The sequence below is a fragment of the Actinia tenebrosa genome, unplaced genomic scaffold, assembly GCF_029948245.1.
Source record: "Actinia tenebrosa isolate PJP-AT-01 unplaced genomic scaffold, QUT_ActTen_1.0 PGA_scaffold3__52_contigs__length_22856419, whole genome shotgun sequence".
Lineage (NCBI taxonomy): Eukaryota > Metazoa > Cnidaria > Anthozoa > Actiniaria > Actiniidae > Actinia > Actinia tenebrosa.
The window spans coordinates 22,277,326-22,302,438 of record NW_028292580.1 but is presented as its reverse complement, the minus strand read 5'-3'; the positions used below and the strand labels follow the sequence as shown (position 1 = coordinate 22,302,438).

The 25,113-nt window shown below is 37.3% G+C and overlaps 1 protein-coding gene and 1 long non-coding RNA gene across 5 annotated transcripts; one reads left to right on the top strand and one right to left on the bottom strand.

The window, feature by feature from the left end:
- Window positions 1-1,158: 1,158 nt before the first annotated feature.
- Window positions 1,159-24,975, bottom strand: LOC116286544 (fibronectin type III domain-containing protein). Of its 4 annotated transcripts, none has more exons than XM_031693102.2 (20): window positions 24,895-24,975; window positions 17,668-17,745; window positions 16,674-16,979; window positions 15,563-15,907; window positions 15,368-15,473; window positions 14,407-14,630; window positions 13,603-13,750; window positions 12,994-13,127; window positions 12,247-12,516; window positions 11,213-11,509; window positions 10,613-10,918; window positions 10,381-10,451; window positions 9,084-9,434; window positions 7,736-7,961; window positions 6,889-7,194; window positions 6,183-6,308; window positions 5,577-5,750; window positions 5,218-5,352; window positions 4,650-4,722; window positions 1,159-3,302 (listed from the first exon to the last, which is right to left on the bottom strand). In XM_031693102.2, the coding sequence occupies exons 2-20, from the start codon at window positions 17,720-17,722 to the stop codon at window positions 3,104-3,106; spliced, it is 3,852 nt and encodes a 1,283-aa protein (XP_031548962.2). In that variant the 5' UTR covers window positions 17,723-17,745; window positions 24,895-24,975; the 3' UTR covers window positions 1,159-3,103. The 4 variants fall into 4 exon arrangements, with proteins under 4 accessions (XP_031548962.2, XP_088891110.1, XP_031548961.2 ...); XM_089034984.1 differs by lacking the exon at window positions 24,895-24,975 and adding an exon at window positions 22,381-22,488; XM_031693101.2 differs by lacking the exon at window positions 24,895-24,975 and adding an exon at window positions 20,572-20,705.
- Window positions 22,179-23,767, top strand: LOC148908904 (uncharacterized). The gene is made up of 2 exons (XR_016120678.1): window positions 22,179-22,425; window positions 23,505-23,767. It is a non-coding gene; the product is annotated as an uncharacterized LOC148908904 (long non-coding RNA).
- Window positions 24,976-25,113: the final 138 nt, after the last annotated feature.

Genomic DNA, 25,113 nt, shown 5'->3' with positions numbered 1-25,113 from the left:
GCCAAAATCGATGAAAACCATGGGCTATAGTCCATGCTTTTTACTCGGAAATGGCCAAAAATGACCTATTTTGCATCCTTCATAAATAATGCATATTTTTTGAAAAGGTGTGAAAATTGGCCAAAATCGATCAAAACTATGGGCCATAGTCCGTGCTTTTTGCTCGAAAATGGCCAAAAATGACCTATTTTGCATTCTTCATAAATAAAGCATATGTTTTCAAAAGGTGTGAAAATGGGCCAAAATTCATGAAAACCATGGGCTATAGTCCATGCTTGTTGCCCAAAAATGACCTTTTTTGCGTCCTTGATAAATAATTTGCTTTTTGCTTCGGTTCGAAGAATAGAAGCAAAATATTGTTTTCACGGTTCGCCTAATATGGAGAGTGGTTGCCATGGAGATAATGATGCAACGAACGGCAAAAGGCGGGCTTTCGCAGGCGAAGGGTTTCATTCTAGCCTGACTGCAAGGTTAAGCACGGCACACTAATTTTGTCTTGCTTTTATTACTTTTAAGAATCGTTGTAAACATCTTAGGACCTTTCTCCCTCAAGGTCTTTTTTCGCCTAACACTGCATTCGGGAGGGACCAGGTTTCCTCCTAAAAAGGGGGTTTTGCCTGGCGGGCAGTAGGCGAGCTTCTACCAAAGATAATCCCTCAAACGGGTCTTGTACACAACAACAAAATGATTTAATAAACGGAGCCTGCAGTATGCCTTTGTTGGCGGGGCAATATATCGGAACAATGTGTGCCGACTGTCCAGCTTTCTAATTGCATGCCAGCAGTCAGCTTCCAATGTATCAGAATAAAGTTGTTTGAGTGTTTGATGGTCCAGGGATACAGTAGGGAATAGGGAAAACGCATATTTTTTCAAAAGGTGTGAAAATGGGCCAAAATTCATCAAAACCATGGGCTATAGTCCATGCTTTTTGCCCAAAAATGACCTAATTTGCATATTTTATGAATATCACATATTTTTTGAAAAGGTGTGAAAATGGGCCAAAATCGATCAAAACCATGGGCTATGCATAGTGCGTAGATTTTGGTGAAAAATCACCTGAAATGAACCATCTTTTAGAAGGGATAAATTTGTTACCCAGACAAAAAAGGTGTTTATATTCTCTAGTATTAACCATAGAGAATGAATTTACATCGCATGTAGTATTTGATTATTTTATTAACAATAATTAACACTGTAACAAGTTAACGTTACCAATACAGATTTTTAGCTTTGAAACATATTTACATTCAAAAGCAGCGTCAAGGATATCCCTAGACACATTAGATGAATCTTTGTTTAGGATAACAGAAATCTCAAAACGATAACAGGATTGGACAACTTTAAAGATACGGCGGCCATCTTGCCAGGGGGCAAAACAAAACAAAGATGACAGAAAATATATAGAGTTTTGTGACGGTCTTTACATCTATGGGTAAAGGTGATCGATGTACGATCTCAATTCATCTTTTGTTGTATTCTCTTGTGGTGCGCTGTTAATATCAATCAACGTCATTACTATATAACAATGCTTTATTTGACCCCTGGACACCACATAATGCATTGTGATCCAAGATGGTCACTGTATCATGAAGGTAGTCCATTGTCCAAGTGGAAGGCAATTCAGGATGTGGTTGAGTACCTTAGCCAGTATGTTGAAGGGGGAGAGACATTGGTACCACTAGTATGAAGAAGGCTATCTATTTGGTAATAAATACCAATTGAATATCACTGACTACCTGTCATAGCCAACACAGCTGCAGATCTAGGATGGGTTTACATATTCCTATGAAGTATTCCCTTCCTGTTCTGTAAAATGCCTTTAATTAAGACTAAGGAAAACCCATCTCTCGCTATTTCAAATTTGAAAGTTTTGGATCCCCCCTCCCCCCAAAACATGCCCATCCAGCATGTGCAATGGTTTCTTCTGAGATGAAGGAATCCTATACTGTTGGATTTAAAAATCCACCCCGTTGCACTTGGACAACAATGGATGTATACTTTATATCTAGCATAGTTAGAATGCCTACACTTCCTAGGGAGGATTTAACACTTTCCTATAAACACTGCGCACACTTATATATAACATTATTTTCTCAAGATGCATCCATTGTTTACGTTTTACTACTCTTTGGACGTCTAATAACCATAACATTTCAAATTAATTTTATTCAAAAACATACTATTTTATGCACAATTATAAAAACAATGAATATCTTAAATATAGGTAACTTAGTTTTTTAACTTTTTAAGCAACGTTGATGTGAGGCTTTGCACCATCACGTGGTGGCAGCCATGACAGGAGGCACAAATCTTTCTCCTGGGAAACTGAATTCTGCCTTCTGTCATGGCTTCCACAATGAGTTAAAAAATAACATCAAATCAATCAGAATAATCTCCTTCACAGTTCCCAATTTCATCTTAAAAGGTGACCATGCCTATGCATCGAAGTGAGAATGTCGGGAACTGTAAAGGGACTATTCAAGAAGCTTTAGCAGTGGCATTTGCATAGAAAGGCTCTCGATCTACTGAATATAAATATTTCACTACGGTATGATCAGCAATCCTTTGCTTGTTTTTTTTTACTGCACAACTGAAGAACATTATTTTAAAGTAGCTTTAAGCTATACTGTATGTAGCACACATCTTCAAGAAAAAATTCAATTTGACCGAAAAAAATGTGTGGTTTTCTGCTTTTATATGAGCATAGTGGTTGTAAAAGCAATGAAGTGGAAAGCATTGAACTTTGAAGTTATCTATTTTTTTGTTATATTGTTACGGTAAAACAATCTATGACTACTTAGTAAAGATATTATATTCAAATCAATGTACACTTAAAGACACTGATGGAAAGCAAGCTATATGTTCTTAACTCGAATCTTTGCTACGTGGACGACACAGGTGACAGTTATCAATGGGGCAGATGCATATTGTTCTCGGAAACAAAATGGCTTATGAATAGTAATGATAACATGTTGTACCATTCTTGCCATACAAGTAACCCCAAGCAAACACTGTTAAACAATGCTGGTCATGCCACTGATTGTATATTTGGCAATTGTCTAGACTAATTACACGTCACCTTGTTTTCAGGTCAGTCACATGATCAGACAAATGTTGCAGAGGCAGACTTGTTTTTGTCATCAGATAGTTTCTTCTTGTCGTCTCCATATTCTTCAATAAACGAACCATCTTCTTTGAATTCTGGTCCTTCGCCGTAGCCATCTAGACTGTCATTATCATCCGACATTTTATCCTTGTCAAGAGAGCCTTCGCTAGGATAGGGTGGGGGGTTGTCATCCATCCTGGAATAGGAAATGAAAATGAAATAAATGAATGAATAATTTAAAAAAAATCTTTACCACTCTGAGGTGGATGGAAAGCATTACAGGTCTTACATAGCCAACAAGTCTTACATAGCCAACAGGTCTTACATAGCCAACAGGTCTTACATAGCCAACAAGTCTTACATAGCCAACAGGTCTTACATAGCCAACAGGTCTTACATAGCCAACAAGTCTTACATAGCCAACAGGTCTTACATAGCCAACAAGTCTTACATAGCCAACAGGTCTTACATAGCCAACAGGTCTTACATAGCCAACAAGTCTTACATAGCCAACAGGTCTTACATAGCCAACAAGTCTTACATAGCCAACAGGTCTTACATAGCCAATAAGTCTTACATAGCCAACAGGTCTTACATAGCCAACAGGTCTTACATAGCCAACAAGTCTTACATAGCCAACAAGTCTTACATAGCCAACAGGTCTTACATAGCCAACAGGTCTTACATAGCCAACAAGTCTTACATAGCCAACAGGTCTTACATAGCCAACAGGTCTTACATAGCCAAGAAGTCTTACGTAGCCAACAAGTCTTACATAGCCAACAGGTCTTACATAGCCAACAGGTCTTACATAGCCAACAGGTCTTACACAGCCAACAAGTCTTACATAGCCAACAGGTCTTACATAGCCAACAGGTCTTACATGGCCAACAGGTCTTACATAGCCAACAAGTTTTCCGTAGCCAACAAGTCTTACATAGCCAACAGGTCTTACATAGCCAACAAGTCTTACATAGCCAACAGGTCTTACATAGCCAACAGGTCTTACATAGCCAACAGGTCTTACATAGCCAACAGGTCTTACATAGCCAACAGGTCTAAAACCCATTACAAGGCAACCAATATGGATTGAAATAGAATTTGATTTTTGTGGAGGGAGGAAAACCAGAAAACCATTAGAAAAACCCTTGAAGAACAGGAGAGAACCAACAAACAACTCTACTCACATACAACACCAAGTATATTAATACAGTAGGTGAATAGAAGATTTTGGGTTACAGGGTACGAAAAATTGAAACAATGCTATTGAACAAACCAGATTTTTTAATCCGTTTATGAAATATTATAAAGGTATTCCCTTATCTGCCTATGATAACCTTAAAGCGACCGAGTTTTGATCAGGAGAATGATGTGTGGTAAACTAACTCACAACAAACAAAAATTCAAGCAAATATATCTCATTAGATAGCACGGAAGGGCATGAGGAAGGTTCTCGGAAATTATATGGTTTACATTAGTGTAATAATAAGTTCAGTGTTTCAAGTGTGTTGTTCCCTGTGTGCGTGTGTGTGTATCAACTTACTTGGACATATCCATCCCTTCCTCTTCATCAGGCTGATCCAGAATAGCTGCTCTTTCTTTTTCTCGTTTACCAACTAAGGAAAAAAGATGGCAAATTAAATTCATAATTCAACTGCCTGAATTTTTACTCCCTCTATGTTTCATCCTTCCCCATGCATTCCATCCCTCCTATCCTTCCCCATCTATTCCATCCATCCCATCTTTCCCCATCCATTCCATCCCTCCCATCCTTCCCCACCCATTCCATCCTATCCATCCCTCCCATCCATTTCATTCCACCTCCCCAACCAATTCTTTCTCCTGTGGAGGAGGTCCAGAAAATGGTTACCACTGGAGTACTTCATTTCAGAACTTTCTTGAAGGATCTTCCAGGGTGGAATGGGGGTGAGGGAAGGAGTTATAACATTACTGTTCTTCTAAGAGAAGGTATAGACATTCTCTTGAGCTTCACAATTTATTGGTTATGTGCCCTAATTCTGATCACCATCGAGGTAATTTCAAGGTTGTATAAAACTGAACATTTTGTGTGACAACCTTTGTGAAGATTGAACATTGTGTGAAGGACCTACCAGGATACTTAGCCCCACGGCGTCTTCGATACAGAAGAGCAATCAGAACGACCAATAAGAGAAGAATAATGAGAACGATTAGGATGATAAACCATGGTGCTTTGAAGAATGGAGTAGCCTCTCTCTTGCCAGATGCTACGATGGAAAACAAAAAACAATTGCTTTACTATGGTAAATAGTATCACAGAGCAACATGCACAAGTATGACAGGTGAGAAGTTATTCTCATACTTTTATACACAGGCTTTGTATGTTAAACTGTCAAAAGCTCGTGCATAGAATTATGAAAGCACAATAAATGTGGTCCATCAATCTGTTTATCTATCAGCATATTTTGATAATTTAGAATGTTCATCTCACCCACTGACGGCACAGGACGAGCATCTGTGGGGGGACTATCAGGACTGCTTCCAAACTTATTTCTACCCACAGTAACAAACTGATAAAGACGATTTTCAGCCAAATTATCTACCACAGCCCATCTCTTCTTCATATGGTCAAACCAGCCTGTCTCCTTGAAGCTTTCATTGGTGGCTGCAATAATAACATAGGGTAGGGTGTCAGTAAGTTGGTGGTAGGGTGCCAGTAAGTTGGTGGTATGGTGTCAGTAGGTTGGTGGTAGGGTGTCAGTAAGTTGGTGGTAGGGTGTCAGTAGGTTGGTGGTAGGGTGTCAGTAAGTTGGTGGTAGGGTGTCAGTAGGTTGGTGGTAGGGTGTCAGTAGGTTGATGGTAGGGTGTCAGTAGGTTGGTGGTAGGGTGTGAGTAGATGATAGGGTGGTGTTAGGTTGGTGAAAGGGTCAGTAGGTTGATGGTAGGTGGTCTAGGTAGTCAGCAGGTTGATGGTAGGGTGTTGGTTGGAGGTAAGGTGTCAGTCGATTGGCTATATGGTATTAGTAGGTTTCTAGTAGTGTCTCATTGAGTTGGCTGCAGTGTGTTAGTAAGTTGGTAGTATGTAGTAATATCTCACCCTTTTCCCTGTATTTGACCATGAACTCCAAGGGATATCCGCCAGGTGTTTTTCCAAACAGGAAAGTAATGTTGACCGCTGTAGTGGAGTGAGCATCTGCTAAAGGAGCTCTTGATTTAGTTGGCTCTAGAAACAAAAAGAAAAAATAAGTGATCAGCATCTACATGTAGAAAACCTCTGTATGAATGACCTTTCAAAACTGGAGGCCATGTTTTTAAGACTGAGGATTCAAGTACAACTGAGTAAAAAAGGGATTAGTAAAAGAAAGGAAATGAAACAAGGAATAGTAGAAAAAGAAACGAGAGGAAGGAAGAATAGAAGGTAGGAACATATTTTTTTTAAAACTACAACCCATATACTGTATTAATAATTAACATTACATGTGATCTACGGCAGGTCAACATGTCGAACCCAAAACCATGTCAGTGAGAGTTAGTACTGTATATTTGTGTACAACACTCAATACTCCAGTTTCAAGTTTTCTGTTGCCCAAGGTTAGCCTGGACTTTGTGCAGAATATTCATAATTTCCAGTGAAAGTCTGTGGAATTTCAAAGTGTTTGTATTGTCGAAGTTGTGCATTCTTTATTTTACCATTGGTATTTGTGAATATATTTCAGTCACTGATTCGAGGCTAGGCCTGAGTAAATTAGTTTGTAATCAATGAACACAGTGGTAATTCGTAACAAGATCAAACAAGTACTTACTTGTTGGTGCAATAGTCTTCACGTCTGCTTTCATCACTGGTCCAGGTCCAATGACTGTCTTGGCTTGGAGATATATAACATAACGAGTCTCTGGTTCCATATCTTTGAAAAGGTGCTCAAACTTGTCTATTGGCAAGTCAACAAACTGCACTTGGCTGATAGGTTTAATTGGCTCTTTATCTTCATGTTTAAGTGCACCAATCAAATATCCTAAGAGAATTCCATTCTTATTGGCAGGTTCACCCCAGTTTGCAAAGATGTAGCTGGAGAAAGCTTGAGCCTCGAAGTCAGACACTGGGCCAGGTACTAAAATTCATTAATTCAATATTAATATTATGGATAAAGAGAATTCCTCCTTTGGAACCTTATTTAGCTTTTATATTTGTTTCCTTTTTGCATAAGCATTATTCATCAATAGGTGCAACACATGGTAACTTTGTTTTGCAATGCAATTAAAAAACTGCATTGCCATTCAGAAAAGAACAGGGCTTAAAATAACAACCAGACATTGGACAATGTCCAGCCAGAACTGGGACTTGTCTGGTCAAATCTTTGCCTTGCCAGTCATTTCGAGCCTCGAGTCAGAAAGGAGTTATGACTAAGCTAAAACTAATTTGGCCTGTGAGCATGATCGCAAATGGTTGGCTATTATTTTAAGCCCTGAAAGAACTTCAAAATATAATGCTGGTATTGCCAGAAATTGTGTGTTTTAATGTTGTGATGACAGCTCTTGGACAAACAAAGGTTGTTGTTCAACACCTCATCAACAATACTGTGGCTGTCATCTGGTCATAACATGCAATTACATGAACAAAGTTCAATTATGACTCTATGGCAAAATACTCACCATCTTGAAGAGTATCAAACTTGACCTCCTCGCTCGGTGGCCCCTCTCCTCCACTGTTAAAGGCTTTGAGTGCCAGAGTATAGCTGGTGTAGGGGATTAGTCCAGTGACGTTTTGCTTCTGAATATCTTCAGGAGTTGAAATGGTCTTGAACACTTTAGCACCTACTGGGATCTCTCTTTTTCGACGGCGAGCTTCTACTAACTTGCTTTGACCCCAATGATAAATCTTAAGACGAACCATGTAATAAAATTAGTAAATGAATGAATGAATGAATGGATTGCTAGGTGAATGAAAAGAAAAGACCCCAGGGATGGAGAGGGTGGATGGGTTGCAGGACAATGTTATTATAATATATTGTTCTTGGTGTTAATTGGAGATGCTGTTATATGTACATATACAATAAGGGAGGGGGTGACTATAGTGACACTCCTTGCACCTCCCCTGTTGCAGTTGAGTTATTTCCTTGTCGTACCATTAAATGCTTCTGACCAAATATAAACAATCATATCTCCCACCCGATGAAAAAACAGAAAAAGTGCGCACTAGCTGTGTGCAGTTATAAAGCGCGTGGGGGTTGGCAGAACACGATAAAGTGTTAGGAGAAGCACAACGCTTAGTGCATGATTCATAACTGCACCCTATCACGCGTGTGCGTTTTCTATTTCTTTTATGAAATACAAATTACTATAACCATTATTTTGGATAGGAATTAGGCAACTGAAAGTGCACAAGCGTGACTATTCTTTACAGTGCGACTACTCCAACCAAGGCCACCTCAACAAATTTTCTACAAATTATCCAATAGTGATTGAGTATTTAGACAATAGATTAGCAGAATATTTCAAATTTAGATTTTCTTCCACAGTTCAGATTGGCAAAACCAAATGATAATAATAAGAGCTTGTAATATGTTTTTTTTTACAAATATAATGATTTATATCACCAAAAATATAGAAAAATAGTAAAGTATGTCTTCAAATATAAGAGGAAAGCAAATTAGAAACTGTAGAAAACACAGAGTTCTTGAAAACAGTTTGTTTCTTCTAGACAACAATATTATCAGGCTGACACTGTTACATTTTATCACCGTGTTACTATGCGACAGCACATTTCTATTCAACAATGAAGGTGTCAGTAGTCTTCTAAACCATGTAAACTCATGGATATTTGTCTGGTTTGTAGCGATTCTATTATTCAAATTCCAACTTTTGATTGGCTAATTTGTAGAAACTTTGTTTGGCTGGCCTTGGTTGGAATAGTTTCACTGTAAATAAGATGGGGTTGAACAGCGACAATGAATAAATATTTAGTAAATACTGTATGATGTGAACTGTTAAAATAACTTACATTGTATCCATCAACACTCCCCCTCGTCACGATAACTCGATTCCATATTAACTCAATAGAACGAGCAGATATTTTCCCCAATTTCACATTTTCTGGTTTAGATGTTGGTGCATCTTGACCTGAGAATGATTTAACGATATCACTGACTGGTCCTTCACCAACGTCATTCTTTGCCGTAATCTGGAACTCCCACAATTGGTAGTAGCCAGCATTGGGAATTGAGTAATGATCAACAGTTGGATCCATGATAACTGCTTTCTGTTCTTTTCCTTTCAGACCGTTATCTAGAATCTTATAGTACTTGAGGATGTAATGCAATCCTGGGCCATTGGCTTCAAGCTTGGTCATGGGCTATATAGATAGAGAATTTGTAATCAATCTTTAGTTAGCAATTTCAAGTAAACAGTTGCCAGTTTTCCAGTAGAGTGCCCTCCCCCCTGGAAAATGTTTGCCTTTTGTGGAAGGAAACAATAAGAAAAGACAGAACAAGAGTGAAAGATCAGCAATAAAGTAACCCAGAATATGCATTTAAATTTGCATCCTATGTAAACGATTACTATAAATTACATATGTGAGTAGAGTTGTTTGTTGGTTCTCTACTGTGCTTTGTTTCCTCTGGGATCTCTGGGTTTTTTTTCTCCCACCACAAAAAAAAAAAAAAAAAATCTAAATTATAATTCAATCTATTACAGTGTTCTGACCAGGAATTTCTTTCAGGGGGTCGAAGGGCCCACCAATCCAAAATTTAGGGGCCATTTAGAAAACTGGATGGGCCATTTCCAAAATCTTAAAACAAAGTTAAAGATAATGTTTTTTTGCCAGTAACTCTGTTGCAAATCAACAACCATGTAAGACAGTTTTATTAGTAATGACAACTTAATAAACTTGCACTGGGCAGCCATATTTGAGCCTCAAATAAACAAGGGCAGTTAATACAGACTTGTCCCAGACCTCTTGGCAAGTTAAATACAAGATGGCGGTTATGTTCGATTCCTGTCGTTTCATGTGGACTTTCACCTTGTTTATTGACAATATAATGCGACTTTTATTACTTATTTTATTATTATTATTATTTTATTATTTATTTTATCAGGAAGTATTCTTTGGAAAATTCATAGAGTTGAAATTTGTGCGCCATTTCTGTTTTTTATGTGCGATTCCCGCAATGGTGCGGCCTGGTAAGAACACTGCTATTAGCTGCCTTATTGATTGGGTTACAAAACCAGTTCAAAGGCATTACATCATCCACTAAGGAGTTGTTAATCCCTTTGAAAGAATTAAAGAATACAACTCTTACCGTCCATGCAATATCAAGCTCATTTGCTTTTCCTGGCACTCCTCTGAAGTTTTTGGGAAACATAAGTGGCCCTGTTGGAGTAAAACCACAGTTCTCAGGTTTAAAGTAAAATTGCAATTGAACCTTAATCTAAATAACTTTATTTCATTTATCAATTTATTATATTTATATTTATTATTTTTTTATGTTTTCAATGAAACACCACAAGCAAAAAGCTATCATTTAAACTTACTGAACACGCTAGTAACACACTGTCCTTTTGGTGTCGGCATGCTTGCTCGACTGGGCCCAATCTTATTGATAGCTCGCATTCTAAACGTCAAGTTTGCCCAAGCTGTCAGTTGCAGAGTATAAGATGTTTTTGTGGGGTCGGTGATATTGACAATGACATGCCATTCCTCTGGAAAGTAGGTGGATTCTTGTTCAACGACAAAGTGGGTGATGGGTGCATCATTATCTTGTCCCTTTTTCCATGTAATGGTGGTAGTTCGGTTGTAACAACCTGTAATCGTGAGGTCTGATGGTGGGAATGGAACACCTGAAATATACACAAATAAAAAATGAATCATCCCTGAAAAGAAGGTATCACCTTTGTAATTTTTGGTTGTGTAAGCCAAAAGTAAGACACCTGGAGGTTAATAAGATATTACAGTTCAACACACATACAGTACTTTTATGCACTGGCTTCTGTATGTTAAGGTGACTGCCTACTTTGAAACATCCACTTTAAGCCCACAATGTGCCTGTCATGATTTCATTGAAGTATGTGAATAATTGAATGTGGTGATAAAAAACTTAAAAAAAGGCCTAAAAAATTAATGTTGGACAGCACCTTTTACATCTGCAATGGCTATTGCTCTATCCTCCGACCTCTGAGGAGCATCAGTAAATGCAATACAGGTATACATGGCTCCATCATTGACATTCGCATCTTCAATCTTCAGAATGTTCTGGTTTTCTTTCCATTGAACCCGAGAATTGTATTGAATTTGCCTGCCATCCTTGAGCCACTTGTACGTCAAGAACTGCTTGAGTCTCTCATCTGTTCTTGCTTCACAGTGCAAGTCCAAGGCTTTCTTGAGTGAAATGAACAAGTTTTTCTTGGGTGGTTTAAAGATTTCTGTTCTGTCTGTTTTAGTTAAGATAGGAGAAACAAATTAGTAAGCAATTGCTGGGTTTCAATCAGCTGATAAAAGTCTTTAAATCCCATTATCGAATTCAAATGGTCGTCAAACGATCAAACAACTGAGCACATGCGGATCAAAGCACAGAGGACGACTTGTAATGAATTCCTGAAAGACAGGTCACAGAAAAAGTAAGGGAACTTGAGAGGAAATGACTCCCTTATGGGAATTGAACCCATGGTCTCAATCTGCATTATACTGTAGTCCGATGCTCAGGGCTTAAAATAACGGCCTGTAAGTCACCTGGTCATGATGACCAGCCAAATTAGTTTTAGCTCAGTCATAACCTTGATTCTGTCTTAAGTAGCGTTACTGGTCAAAATGACCGGCAAGGAGAAAATTGTCTGATATCTTGGCATTATTTTAAGCCCTGATGCTCACCGCTAAGCTACAGGAGACTCTTGGTGAACTACTGTAATGCCCAATGCTGGGTTGTCTAGATTTTTTTGTATTGGCCTGCAACTGCTAGGGCAGTTTTCACCTCCAGCATCTATAGTTTTTAGCTAGTTATCTCATCTATGAGAAACTTGAAGTTGCAAAAGGTCCATTGGCCCTCTTCTTCAGTCGTTTCATACAAGGCTCATAATTTACCTAATTACGCATGCTCTTACATGATTTCCGAGCCCATCCAATGAGGGGTTACCACCTCATCTCTTTAGCATATCCTAGGTAAGTTACTCACCATACACAGTAGCAGTATTGGAAGCGATACTTTCGCCCAAATCATTCTTGGCCTTACAAGTGTACTTCCCTTCATCGGCACTGTTAACTTTGGAAATTACAAGGGAATTTTGAGCATCACTTGAATAACGTTCACTAATGGTAAGGAGTTGATCATCCTTGAGCCAGTCATGTTGAGCAACAGGTGCGGCATTTGAATTGCACTGCAATACTGCATCTGTATCCCTGAATAGGTAGAAAGGACCAAAGTTCTGGATGTTGGGAGGCCGTGCTGGAAAGAAAGAGTATAGTGAATCTTCAACACACGATTTAATTAAACCATTTACAGTGAGGACACTCAAACTATGAAGCTATTTGTCAAATATTTTTATCATTAACGTTGATAAATATCACTGTGCGGACACACTAACCAGGACCACTTGAATAAATTTATTGGACCAATCAGATAACAGTAAACTAGACAGAGATTGAACTGATAACAGTGTTAGCCAATCAGATTATCAGGTTCTTACACTCTTATCATATTGAAGAGTTATCTGATTGGCTGCTTAAAGATATTGAACCATATATACATGAAAACCTTTATAAGAATAATTTCATAAATTTGCACATTAATAAGTTCAGTAGACAAAAGACCTACAGAACTTTAAACAAACTTGTACAATTAATTTAGTTAACTTTTTCACAGATATAATATTATGGTATTTACATTAGCTAATGAAGCTTTTCAAATGATTTCAAAACTAACCTTCAACTCTGAGCCAAGTGGAAGACACAACCATACCCCAGTCATTTTCAACAGCACATTGGAATACACCTTCATGTTTTCTCTCTATTTTCTTGATCAACAGTTGATTCCCATCGACTATGATGTGTGGAGACCTAAAGGAAGATAAGCAAGAAACAAAGTTGGAAAGGAATTGTTTCATTTGGTGTGATGGCAACTCTACCTATTTATGATCTTGCATTTTGCCATTATAACTATACATGATTGTCTAAGTTCAGACCCTATACCCCCCCCCCCCTCCAGAGGAATTTGGGATTTCTGAGTGGTAGGGGGTCAAAGAAAGACCAGCCCCTGCAAGCTTCATAACTGTACACAAGCTAACACGGGTTAGTGCACAACGCTTTTATTTTACAACTTACGGTTCTAAAAAATATTTCTTTCATGTTTTTTCCCCAGAGCTGGGGATGAAATTAGGTTTTGAACCCACAAGCAAAATCCTTTTAGTAACTTTTGTTCCCACTAGCAAAAATTTCAAAGTAACTAGTGATCATTATTGCAGCTACTGTAATAACAAACGTTATATACTGACAAGGGTTCTAAACCTTTTCTCCAAGAATCAAAAAAACTTACAATTCCGTGTCGGATGTGAATTCTGTGCCATCATGATACCACTTGTACTTTGGTACAGGGTTGCCATAGGCTTCACAGAGTAAGCTAGCATCACCAAGAACAGGAACTGCCTTCATTTCAGGAGGTTTGACAAGCCACTCAGGTGGAACTTTAATATAGTGCAGAAAGAAATAGGACAATTAAAACTGACAACATACTCAAATCGCTTTGAAGTAGACTTTTCTAGCAGTTGATAAACACTGTGTGGGAGTACTCCATAACCATATTATTTATATCTCTTTTGAGTTTGTTATAATCAAAAATAATGTTTAAAGTAGATGTTCTACAGTCGAGCCTGCAATAAGAAATTCTTTTGTTTCAAGAATCATACAAGTGAGGTTATCGCGTCGATACAATGCTTGTTGTCTCATTTGCATTCATCCATAATAACTGATATTATTTTTGAGCAAAGCTTGGTTTCTGCCATCCCCCCCTCCCCCTCCCAAAACTTGTCAAGATGGTGATATTTTAGATTCATCATCGTGAAAATGACTTTAATTCGTGAAAGGGATACAAACTTTTACAAATTACGAAATAGCAATGGTTTTTTCTTTTTGTATGGATATAATCAGTGCTTATTCAGGGCCTGCATTTATTCAAGGGTGGCGCTCATTAAAATTTTAGTCTTAGGTGCAGCGCTTATTTGAAGGCGTTGTTTAATCAGAAGTGGCGCCTAAACCAGTATAAATACAGAAACTGTGGTGGTTTTGGTGTGCCCGAGGAGGCTCAGCACAAACATTACAGGTGAAAAGAAAGTTGACTTACCATATACAGTTATCTTGATAAGTTTGGAGACCAATGGATTTCCTTGATTATTTGAAACCACACATTTGTAGTTGCCAGGTTCATGCTGTTCCTTAGATACCTTAGGGATATGCAAAACCCTTCCATGATTGGCACTTGAGATAAGAAATCCATCTTTCTGATTGATAATTTCTTTGGTCTCTTTATTGTCGAAGACCCTATACCATTTAGCTTCAGGAGCAGGCCTAATGAAAATGAATGATTATAATCTTTATCATTCAATTCTGCAAAGAAGGTGCATGATACAGGAAAAGACCATGGCTGATATTAGACCGTAGAGTTTAGAGAGAGTTTGAGCATTTTCTTTGCAAAATTAGAAGATAAACTTATCAGTCTGCTAAGTATCTGATACGGCTGTGCATTTTCCTCGTCACTTCTATTTTGGCTAAGATGCTCCATGACTTATTAAAATACAAAGTCGTATCAGATGCTTAGCTAACGGTAGTATTAGCATGCTCATTGAGGATGGTAGTCACCGACAGTCTTCAGTAGGTCTTTCACGTCCACCTTACACAGGGTTACAATATATAGTACAGATGGGACCTACGGTTTTATGTCCTTGTCCGAGAAGACTTGGAGGTGTAACCATTTGTAGATGTAATTACAAAGGCAGCACCTTATTTTCAGATATTTAAAAACCCCAAGCGTTAAAACGGCCGAGGCTTGAACCACGACGCGATTTTCCACACAACAGACGCTCTTACCAACTGAGCTAACCGTGTGGTTGTTAGGCTCAGTTGGTAAGAAGGTTTGTTGTTTGGTTTGTTAAAATCTACTGTTCAAAGTCAAATTTCAAAGTGAGTTTTATTCAAAACGAAAGAAATTAAACTCTAGATATGTTGTCTGAACATTGGACATTGTTCATTAAACCAAGTTCACATTGTGAAGTTAACAAGTTTTGTACCAACGGAAGGTGACTTACTTTCCACTTGCCACACAGTGAAGAAACTTCTCTTTTCCTTGGACAGCTGTTTCCATTTGCATCGGTTCTCCACCAGTAGCAAATTTGGGAGCAAAGACAGAGTTATCTAACGAAAGAAAAGAGATTATATATTAATTATATAGAGAAAGCAAGAGAAAGAAAGAGAGAGAAAAAAGTGCTTAAGATATTACGTACCAGTTCCAACAACCTGAAGGTTATATACATGAGAATGGTAGATGGTGTTACCGGCCTCTACAAAGCACTGCAGTTGTAAGTTGTAGGGATATTCACTAAGCTTTTTAATATCTTCTTGATCCACATATGTGAAGAATAAATCCCCATTGGGTAGCATAGCTATGTTATCTTTCATTTGAAGCTGCATTCCTGCTGTTGGCCGCTTTATTCCCCAAGAATGAATCGCTCCAAAGTCACTATGACCTACACCAGTGGTATGCTTTGGACATACGAGAGTCAATGGACGACCAATAGTGACATTTATATTCTTTTGTACACTCTTGTCTTCCACGAAAGGTGACGTTGCTGGAACATAAAAACATGCAATCCGTCCAATACGTTTACACTATCATGTTGAACAGCAAGTTCAAACTACAAGGATCAAGCAAGCCCTAATAGTCTGATAATCCTACTAAAAAGTTTTTACAACTTCATATTTAAACATTATCATAATGGAAATAGAGTACCAACGTGATGACATCACAAAATTGTTTTTAAAGACATTAAGAAACTGCATGTAAAAATATGATATGGTGCAAAATTTCAGACTGAGAGAGTGAAAAACGACTGAGATACAGTTAATATGAAAATATCCCCATACATTTTCTCTCATTTGAGGCTGAATCTAGCAGTAATTGGATCCAGTCCAAAATAATGAGCATAGGGCTTTTTGGAGCTTAAACACCCAATATCTCCATTTCTAAAGCTCATAACAGCCTTAAAGCTGCCAGAAATGTAGGCAATGGTGTGTTCTCTTCAAATATGAACATTTCAAAACTGAATTGCAAAATTTGATGACTGTCAAACTTCTATTGTACTCTATTATATTATTTGCCAAAGGTGAAGTGATTATTGGTTGTCCAGGATAATCACTGGACCCGAAGTGAATAATTGTTTTAGCATAGTTTTAGATTTTGAATATCAGAGAAAGGACAAAAAATTCAGAATAAGAAAAGTTTTAGTATTACTTTCGCTAAACTGTGTTCATTGCATTGATTAAATGGTCATTACATTGCATTAAAAACAGTCTTTGGTAAACAGAACAACACATGTATTATATTGGTTATATTACCTGTTACTTTCAAACGAAGCTTCCTTGAGAATGTACCTCCAGCAGGATTGTTGACTAAACATTGATACTTCCCATCAGAAGTAGGTGAAAGTGTTTGAATAGTGAGATTAGAAAAATGACCTTCAGATTTTACTGTTTGATAGGGAGGAAAATTTATGAAATCTTTGTCATTTTGTTTCCACTTAAAGGTCATGTTCAATGAACCCTTCGCTTCGCAAGTAATGGTAAATGTTTGGCCAGCCAGAGCTTTATCTGGGTCGTCAAAGTCATTGGTTGGAAAGATGATTGTGGGTGGGATGAGGCCAGCTGAAATAAGAGATACCAAATAAGATAAATAAATATCGATAAATATAAATAAATATGAATAATGGGATTTAACAGTGACATCTCTACAAAGTGTCTATTCATCTTTAAAATATACTTTAATTTTAGAAGAGTATTTTCTGCAGACGGAAGAAATCTGGAAAACATGAAAAGAGCCTTGAAGCACGGGAGAGAGTCAACAAGCAACTTCAAGTACCACATTGAAGGCCCTGTTACACGTTGAAACTTTTAGCTGAAACTTGTGTGCAATGGGGTTGCAATACAAGTTTTACTGGAGTGCTACATGGGGCAATTTCGTCTTGAAACCTGTTTGCAACACAAGTTTTAGTTCCACCAGTAGAAAGTAGTTCTACTTTTTGAAACTTTCTTGCAACAAAATTTTTACAAAGCATAATTTGCACCATGTACAACAACTCTGTGAAAATTGTCTTTCAACACTGTTGCACACAAGATCCAGCAAAACGTTTCAACTGTAAAAGCGCCTTGAGTTCTCAAGACTCTTCGACAACTCATAATCTTTTTATAATCATTTCAGTACTTATTGAAAACCCTGTTTACTTACGAACCTTTACTAATGTTTTTTTCCCCCAACTCACTGCACCGTCCCCCTCACCACAAAATATACTAATAATTCACAAGCCTTTGAGTAATTAAAGTTGGTTACGCTTACCTGTTAATGTCCATGAGCAGACAATGACAAATAATGCTGAGAGGTAGAACCCCATTTTCAATCAAAGCCCTTGGAGCACTAAACAAAGATGAAAAATACACCTCAAAACATGCTAGCATCATATAGCTGTACATTTCTGGAGGTGTACAACTGCAGCATTTCTCAATTATGATGATCGTTATTGTAACGGTAGTGGGATTCCTGTGTTAGAGATGGGATCCCTGTAGGAATTGGGTGCCTTTGTGTAGTCCACCATGTTTGTAGTTATCTAAGATTAAACACCCGTTTAGAGGCCCAAATAGTGTTTACTCGTTATACAGCTTAACGTAACAGTTATGTCAATTATAAAAGGGGGCTCAAAATGCTCTTTCTTGAGCGTGCATGAGCTCCAGGGCCGATGAGGTAGGCATTGCAAAATGAACTTGCAAAAGGACATTTTTGTCCTCAAAAATTGTTATAATATTGAAACTGAAAAAACTCAAAAATTTCCTTCAAATTTTGCATATGGCTTTGGTCGATGTTTTTAAAAACTTAAGGAAAGATCAAAAAAATTCTGTGAGATGGAACTATTCGAAACAAATGTTATTGATTTTTATGAATTCCCTCTTTAAGAATTTTTTCTTTTTTGTCCCCCAAATAGAAAATTACAATACAATGTTTAAATATTCAAGTTTTTAAAACAATTCACCATTTGGTGCCCAAGTTGCGATTTTTTAAATGAACAGTTTTGATGACAAAAGAAGGATTCTGATGTTATCATAGTAACGTTCACAGGAAACTTTTTCAATTTCCCAAATTTGGAACTTTGGGAAATTATTGGGAAATCACGACCCAAATTTGGAAAAATCTTGGGGATTTCAGAAAGGAATACAATTTTTTCACAATCTTGGATTTTGTTGCATTTTCCCAATCATGGGAATTTATGTGAATTTCCCATAAAAGTCCCAGAAATTACCCAAAAATTTGCCAGAATTGGAATCATAAAAAATTTCCTGTGGTTTACGCCATTTTTTCATGTTCATTGTGATCTTTGGTTTATGGTCTTTGGCTTTCCTGGTTTATACTGGCTGCCATATCATAGACATATCATTTTTTTTAGTTCATAAACTTGAGTGTATGTTAAGGCACAAAACACTTTCCAGCCACCTTAATAACAAAAATTATGATCAAATGATTAATATTCATCAACAGTTTTTCGGTCATAAAACTTATTATTTAGACAGTGTGTCTGATAGCATAACAGTTTAAGAATGTCTCACTAACGTGTTAAAATGATGGACTTTAGAAAGCTAATTCTAATGTGCACCAATTTGAATCTAGGAGACCCAAAATTAGGTTTGACTAGCACCCCCACTGAGCAAAATAATACATTCAGTTTCTTAGCACTTTCTAGATTAGGAATATACAATTTTACAGAAATTGTACATCGCAGACATAAACAAATTGAATATGTTTGGGGACATTGTTTACAATAGAAGAGAGTTCATTAAAAAAACTATTCAAATTGCATTATGAATAATTTTAAAGTCACGAAAATATGTTATGGTAAAGATGAAATTTTAGAAATATTATAAAACTGCATCTATAAATAATGATTTTAAAGTCGCGAAAATTGTAATTGTAATGATAGCAATAATGATAAACAAAGCATAATAAAGCTTGTAAAGCTCGAAGGGAAGCTAGGAATTTATCTAGGCAAGATTGAAAAGCAATCATCCGTGTCCAGGAGTGTCTGCAACCTTAGCTTTGAAAGAGCTTTGCTTCTGTAAATATTAAAATCACAATGTTGATAGCTCGAAAATAAAACCCGGAAACTCTTCTATAAACTGTACACATTTTCACTCCAAATATCTCAAAATCATTCTTGCAGCGTGATTTTTCATCTATTCAGAATACAGTTTTGAATCTTTATTAAATAAGCTTAGCTCTCAAGATTTGTTTGAAGCGACAGTTTTTTAGGCGTAGTTTTTGGACCAAAGAATAAGCTGTGACCAATCGAGTATTTATTGAGAAGAAAAGCGTTTGGACTAAAAAATAATAATATTTAAACGGAGGGGTTCCATGTCGTTCAGCTATTCAAAGTGCATCGAATAAATGGGTTGGCGCCTGAAAATTAGGCACAAAATATTAGGAATCAATAGGAAACGATCACAATGTCTGGCAGTGAAAAATACAGTATGTTACTAAGTAAGGTAGGACAAACATGTGCACTGAAGGCTGTACAGTGGCTGTACAATTATCATACAACCAACCTGATTTGAGGCTGAATATCTCGAAAAATAATATACATCCTTCCTTTCTGTGACTTTTATCCTCATAACAAACTTTAGTAAAGATTATAGGATAGACGAATGCACATTTTTTTGGATAATTTTTGCGTTTCCTGGAGCTTTATCTCGTAAAAGGTCAGGCATAATGAGGTTCATGAACAACAGATTCGACGGTAAAGACTTTGTTTTACCTCGAGAGCAGCCACTCTAAAAATTCCACCCAATACCACTTGTCAGGACCTCACATAAACCTTAGATGTCCTCTCAAGTTCTTTAGACATTCGTTTTGACCGCATAAATTGATGTTTTAGCAGTAAATGATTTCAGAGTGAACGCTCCCAGTCAAGTCACGCCAAGTCAAGCTAACAGTAGAGGGATACTCTTTCAAAACAACGTACACATCTTTCTCCAAATGCCAAACTATTAATAAGTGAATCAGTGTACTGCTTATACAAAACCGAAAGCCTAGGAGCTTTGTGTTTTTAAAAGGACAAGACGCTATTGAAAACAACAAGCTGAATACGGCTGTTAGTAGAAACAAACGCCATACCAACTTGGCCTTTGTCTTCAGACCGCAGCCGAATTAAAAATTATCCCCTCGCTAAAAAATATTCTATCTTCCAGATCGACGTACCTGTAAAGTTAGATGCTCCTGAGATCGCAGAAAATACTAAAACACTAGACGTAAAGTGCTTAGAATTTTTTCTCTAGCTTCGTGCAACCGTCGGTCATTTGGAAGTCAGTTATAAGACAAGGGAATTTTGGGCGGTATCCTGGACCACGTGACAAGAAATGACGTCATATATGGAAACCAGAATAATTATTCATATTTCAAGAGCTTTTCACTTTCTAATTTTAGATTTAGTACCGGTTTTGAGGTGGGCTAGGCCATGAGATTTTCTCAACACATTGGTATGATAGTATTCGTCATGATGATTAAAGTGAGTCATCTTTGGGCATTTATTTTTGAAGTCATGCACATATTTTTTTGAGAAGTGATATATTTATTTTTTCCACATTGTAACTAAAGTTTTCGGGAAATTACATTTTTTTTCTCTAAACAGATGAAACGTCCCAAAAGCTGCTTACCTGAAAATAAGATTCGAAAATACAATATAGTATTTCTAGTTTCCTTTCACTTCACTATATAAGATCAGAATACGTACATGAGCAAGTCAAATTCGGAAAGAACTTTGAACTGGCAAATGAAACTCGAAACAAAATACAGAAAACGCAATTATAACAACAGACATTTCCTAATACCGTAAAGAAAGCTTGGATTAAGTTAATTGTTACATTCTTTCTCTTTCATTTTTCGGTTTATTTTTAAGTTTCCTACTGTCAAAAATTACCAAGAAAAAACATCCAATTTACATTTTATCCAAAGTGGTAATAATTTACACTAAACCTGTCTAAAAACTCAGCTTACTTACTGAATATTTTGTTCAGCACTAGCTGTTCGATCGGTCTCTTTCAAATGTCAATATTCAATCATGTACATGTCACGCAAATGCATGAAGAGTATCGCTCTCCAGAGTTTGACTTAGTGGTTGATAACATTCCTTTTTTTCCGATACATCTGTTGATGTTAGAGGATCTGGTTAATTCTAATTATAAAGATTAACCTAATCTCTGACCTCAGTAGAGTAAATCTGGAATATCGTTCAGCATATTTTTGGTTTATCTTGGTTTGTTTAGACTCGTTTACTCTCTATTCTATGGAGGTGCTACCAAAAATAGCGTCCGCTACCCGCCTGAACTCACCAGAATCGGTACAGTAGTAAACTCTTTTTGTTTGTTTGACAAATCCGTCAATCGTAGATTGGCGTCATCGATGATCCCCTAACGTTTTGACAATATTATTCAACACGAACATTTTATAGTCAAGAGACAAAGAGATTATTTGCTGAAATTTTTTACCCTCCTAAACATGCTAAAATGATGGCGCGTAAACTAAAATGTTCCTTCCGTCTCCGACATCGAAGCACTGAAAACCACAGGAAGCCCATTATGCTAGACAATATTGTGGTTACAGTCTTCTTAGACTTAACGTTTTTCAAAAGATGCCTTAGTCAGAGTCGAGCGCTCATGCAGAAAGACCGGTGGCTGGGTGTGGTAGATGTTATAAGTAAATTGCAAATGTAATTAATACTTTACGTAGGGATGTTAACCGTTAATATAAATCGACAGCGAATATTTTTCTATCGATCATTTGATCATTCTCAATCATACAGTATCACCTTTACCTCTGCTTCGTGCCTTCAGAGAAGCGCTACGATTCGGCCTACAGTATTGGTTCCCCGATGTGCGCGCTGCATGGGGCATAACAGTCTATACTGATATTGCGCCCACTGCATGACTCTAGGCTTGTCACTACAGCAACTGAAGATCGATAAAGTTCTGGATTGTACTTTGCGTGGCTTTGGAAGACCTTGGTACTCACCACGATTTAACATTGACCAGCTTGGAGCTATCGATCGTAGCCAAGGTAACGAAGTACGTACCGCGCCGTTTAGTAGCCTCAATTAGCCTTCGAAAATCACGAAAACAATAGGTACAGACTAGGGATCAACAGAAATGACACTGTTATCGTTGCCTTGAAAAGGAGCCAAGAAATAATTTGATTTTAGATCAAGATAAGTCTGTTATAAATAGCTATTACAAATAAATATATTATCTTTCAAAACTTAAAATATATATCAATTGTATTCATAGCAGAATCAAGGATAATAATACCTGAGTTTGGCCTTGGCTACTTAAATAAATTATGGATAAATGGATGAAAGGAAGAAAAAAAAGTCTTACCGCTCAAGGCAGTTTTTCAGTTATCAATTGCGAAGAAATATGAAAGCGCCGAATTCTGCTTAGCTCCAGTGCTCACAGATAATTGATGTAGTAGTGTGAAAACCAAAGCGTTTTTGTTTTCTTGAAGGCTGAAAACAAAATCTTAAAACCTTACTCTTACTTTCCGTAACAACAGTATCGGCATACTAGTAGTTTTGCGTTTCATTGTTTTCGAGCTCTCTCTCGCAACGGAAATGTCAGTCATCAGTTGATCAGCTATAACATACAATTCTTTCCTAAAATGTTACAAAAAAACCCCAGCCTTAATCTAAATTACTATAGCACTCCAAGACTTGCCCTTCCGTTGCGAGAAAGCTCGTAAACATGAAAAACAAAACTACAAATTTGAAAACGGAAGCACCACTTCAGGATGAAATGACACAAATAGTTTTAGTTTTCGTACAATTCTCTCGCAACTGTAACGCAACAGTCTTCTTAATTAAATGTTGTATTTAGACTTCGTTTCCAAAATTACATAGTTTGTTATTGTTTTGAGTATGTAAAGTGACTGCTTATGCAAGGAAAAATGGATGCCGTTTCCTGCTTATCGGTTTCCCATTCCCATTTAATTAAATCCCACTTTCCATGGCTTCAAATCCCATTTGATCTGAGTGCAACACTGAAGCAAAGTCCGGTAGTCTATCTCTAGCTTTTTTCTTATAATGGAAAAATAGAAGAATAATCGAGCACAATTACATTGTTTTAACTTGTTTTGCTATTTAGAAACTGACCAAGCCGATAGGAAGAAACAAAGGTTGAAGATCTGAGCACGAATCGTACCGTTCATCATACCGTGCCTTGAAATGCAACTTTCTAGGTTGAATTAGATCTGAGCACAAATTGTACCATTGTATCATACCGTAGCTTGAAATGCAACTTTCTAGGTTGAATTAGATCTGAGCACAAATTGTACCACATTGTATCATACCGTACCTTCCTGCTTGAAATCCAAGCTTTCAGGATCTACGATGGTTAATAAAATATCGCGCGACTTTAATTTGTTGGAGCCTGTTAACTCAAAACATGTCTAATGAGTGTCCTGAAACCAGGAATCAAAATATACATGAAACCTCCATAATCCCCCAAGCTTATAAATTTTAATTGCTCCACAGTCAAAACACAGATATGACAGATATTATAAGTTACACATATATTATAAGTGATGGAGTATAATGGCTATGCGCAAGACAAAACATCCGCTTATGAAGCAGATGGGAACAATATTTTGACTCGAAGTAGGTCGCCCATGGCAATCGTCCGACACTATAATTAATAACCTACTATGTTATTGAAGGTCTAGAAATCGCGCGCATGTGTCTGTACTGTGATATAAACACGCTAGGAACTGTAGTCTGGACGAGAGAAGCAAGCTTAGGAAAACGAAGCCTAGCCGAGTGTTTCTCTCACTTTTCACGTGCTCTACAGCTCCCAGAGTGTTATATATTCAGTTTACAGAGACATAATCAGCCGTTTTATATTCCTTATTATAATAAAATAATTGGGATAGTACGCGCGCTACAATTGGTCGAAAACCACGTTTGATGAGGGTATCAAAACACGCTTGCGTCATCCTTTACAAATACATCAGAATGATACGATATTTTTGTTCGTTTTTTGGCGTTTGTTATTTTATAAAACAGATCAAAAAACAGTTTTCCGTGTTTGATACTCTGATCAAAACACTTGGGATGTTGGCAGAACACTTGAGAAGCTGGAAACCACTCTGCTACGCGTCGTGGTTTCCTACGCTCCTCTCGTGTTCTCTCAACATCCCGCGTGTTTTGATCAGAGTATCAAACACGGAAAACTGTTTTTTGATCTGTTAAATTATATTTTTGATTTTGAGCGAGCGTGCATCTGATAGCCAGCTAATAAGCGCGCGCGTCATATCTTTTAAGCGCTTGTGTCTGTACTGCGATATAAAAAAGCCAAGTACCTGTAGAGCACGAAAGAAGCAAGCTTAGAAACAAAGGTGTAGCCAAACGTTTATCTTGCTTTTCGAGTACTCTATAGAGAAATAAGTAGCCCTTTTATATTAATTACTTTTTAAAAAGATTTTTCAAAAATGGAAGATTTTGCGATAAACAATATTACCAGGAATGGTTTCACTTACTTTAGTGAGCTTGTTTGTCGAAGCCTTTCCTGGTGGTAAACACAGATTAGCTCTACTGACTACAGTTGGTAACACATAAGATATAAGCTTGTTTGCCGCCGAGCGGATATATCAAACAAGCGTTAGACAGCCAATCAGCGCGCACACATTGTGTTGGTAGCTAAACAGTAATTAGTCTTAAACTGATCATTATTCTGAAGTGAGTACCTGTGAAAATAT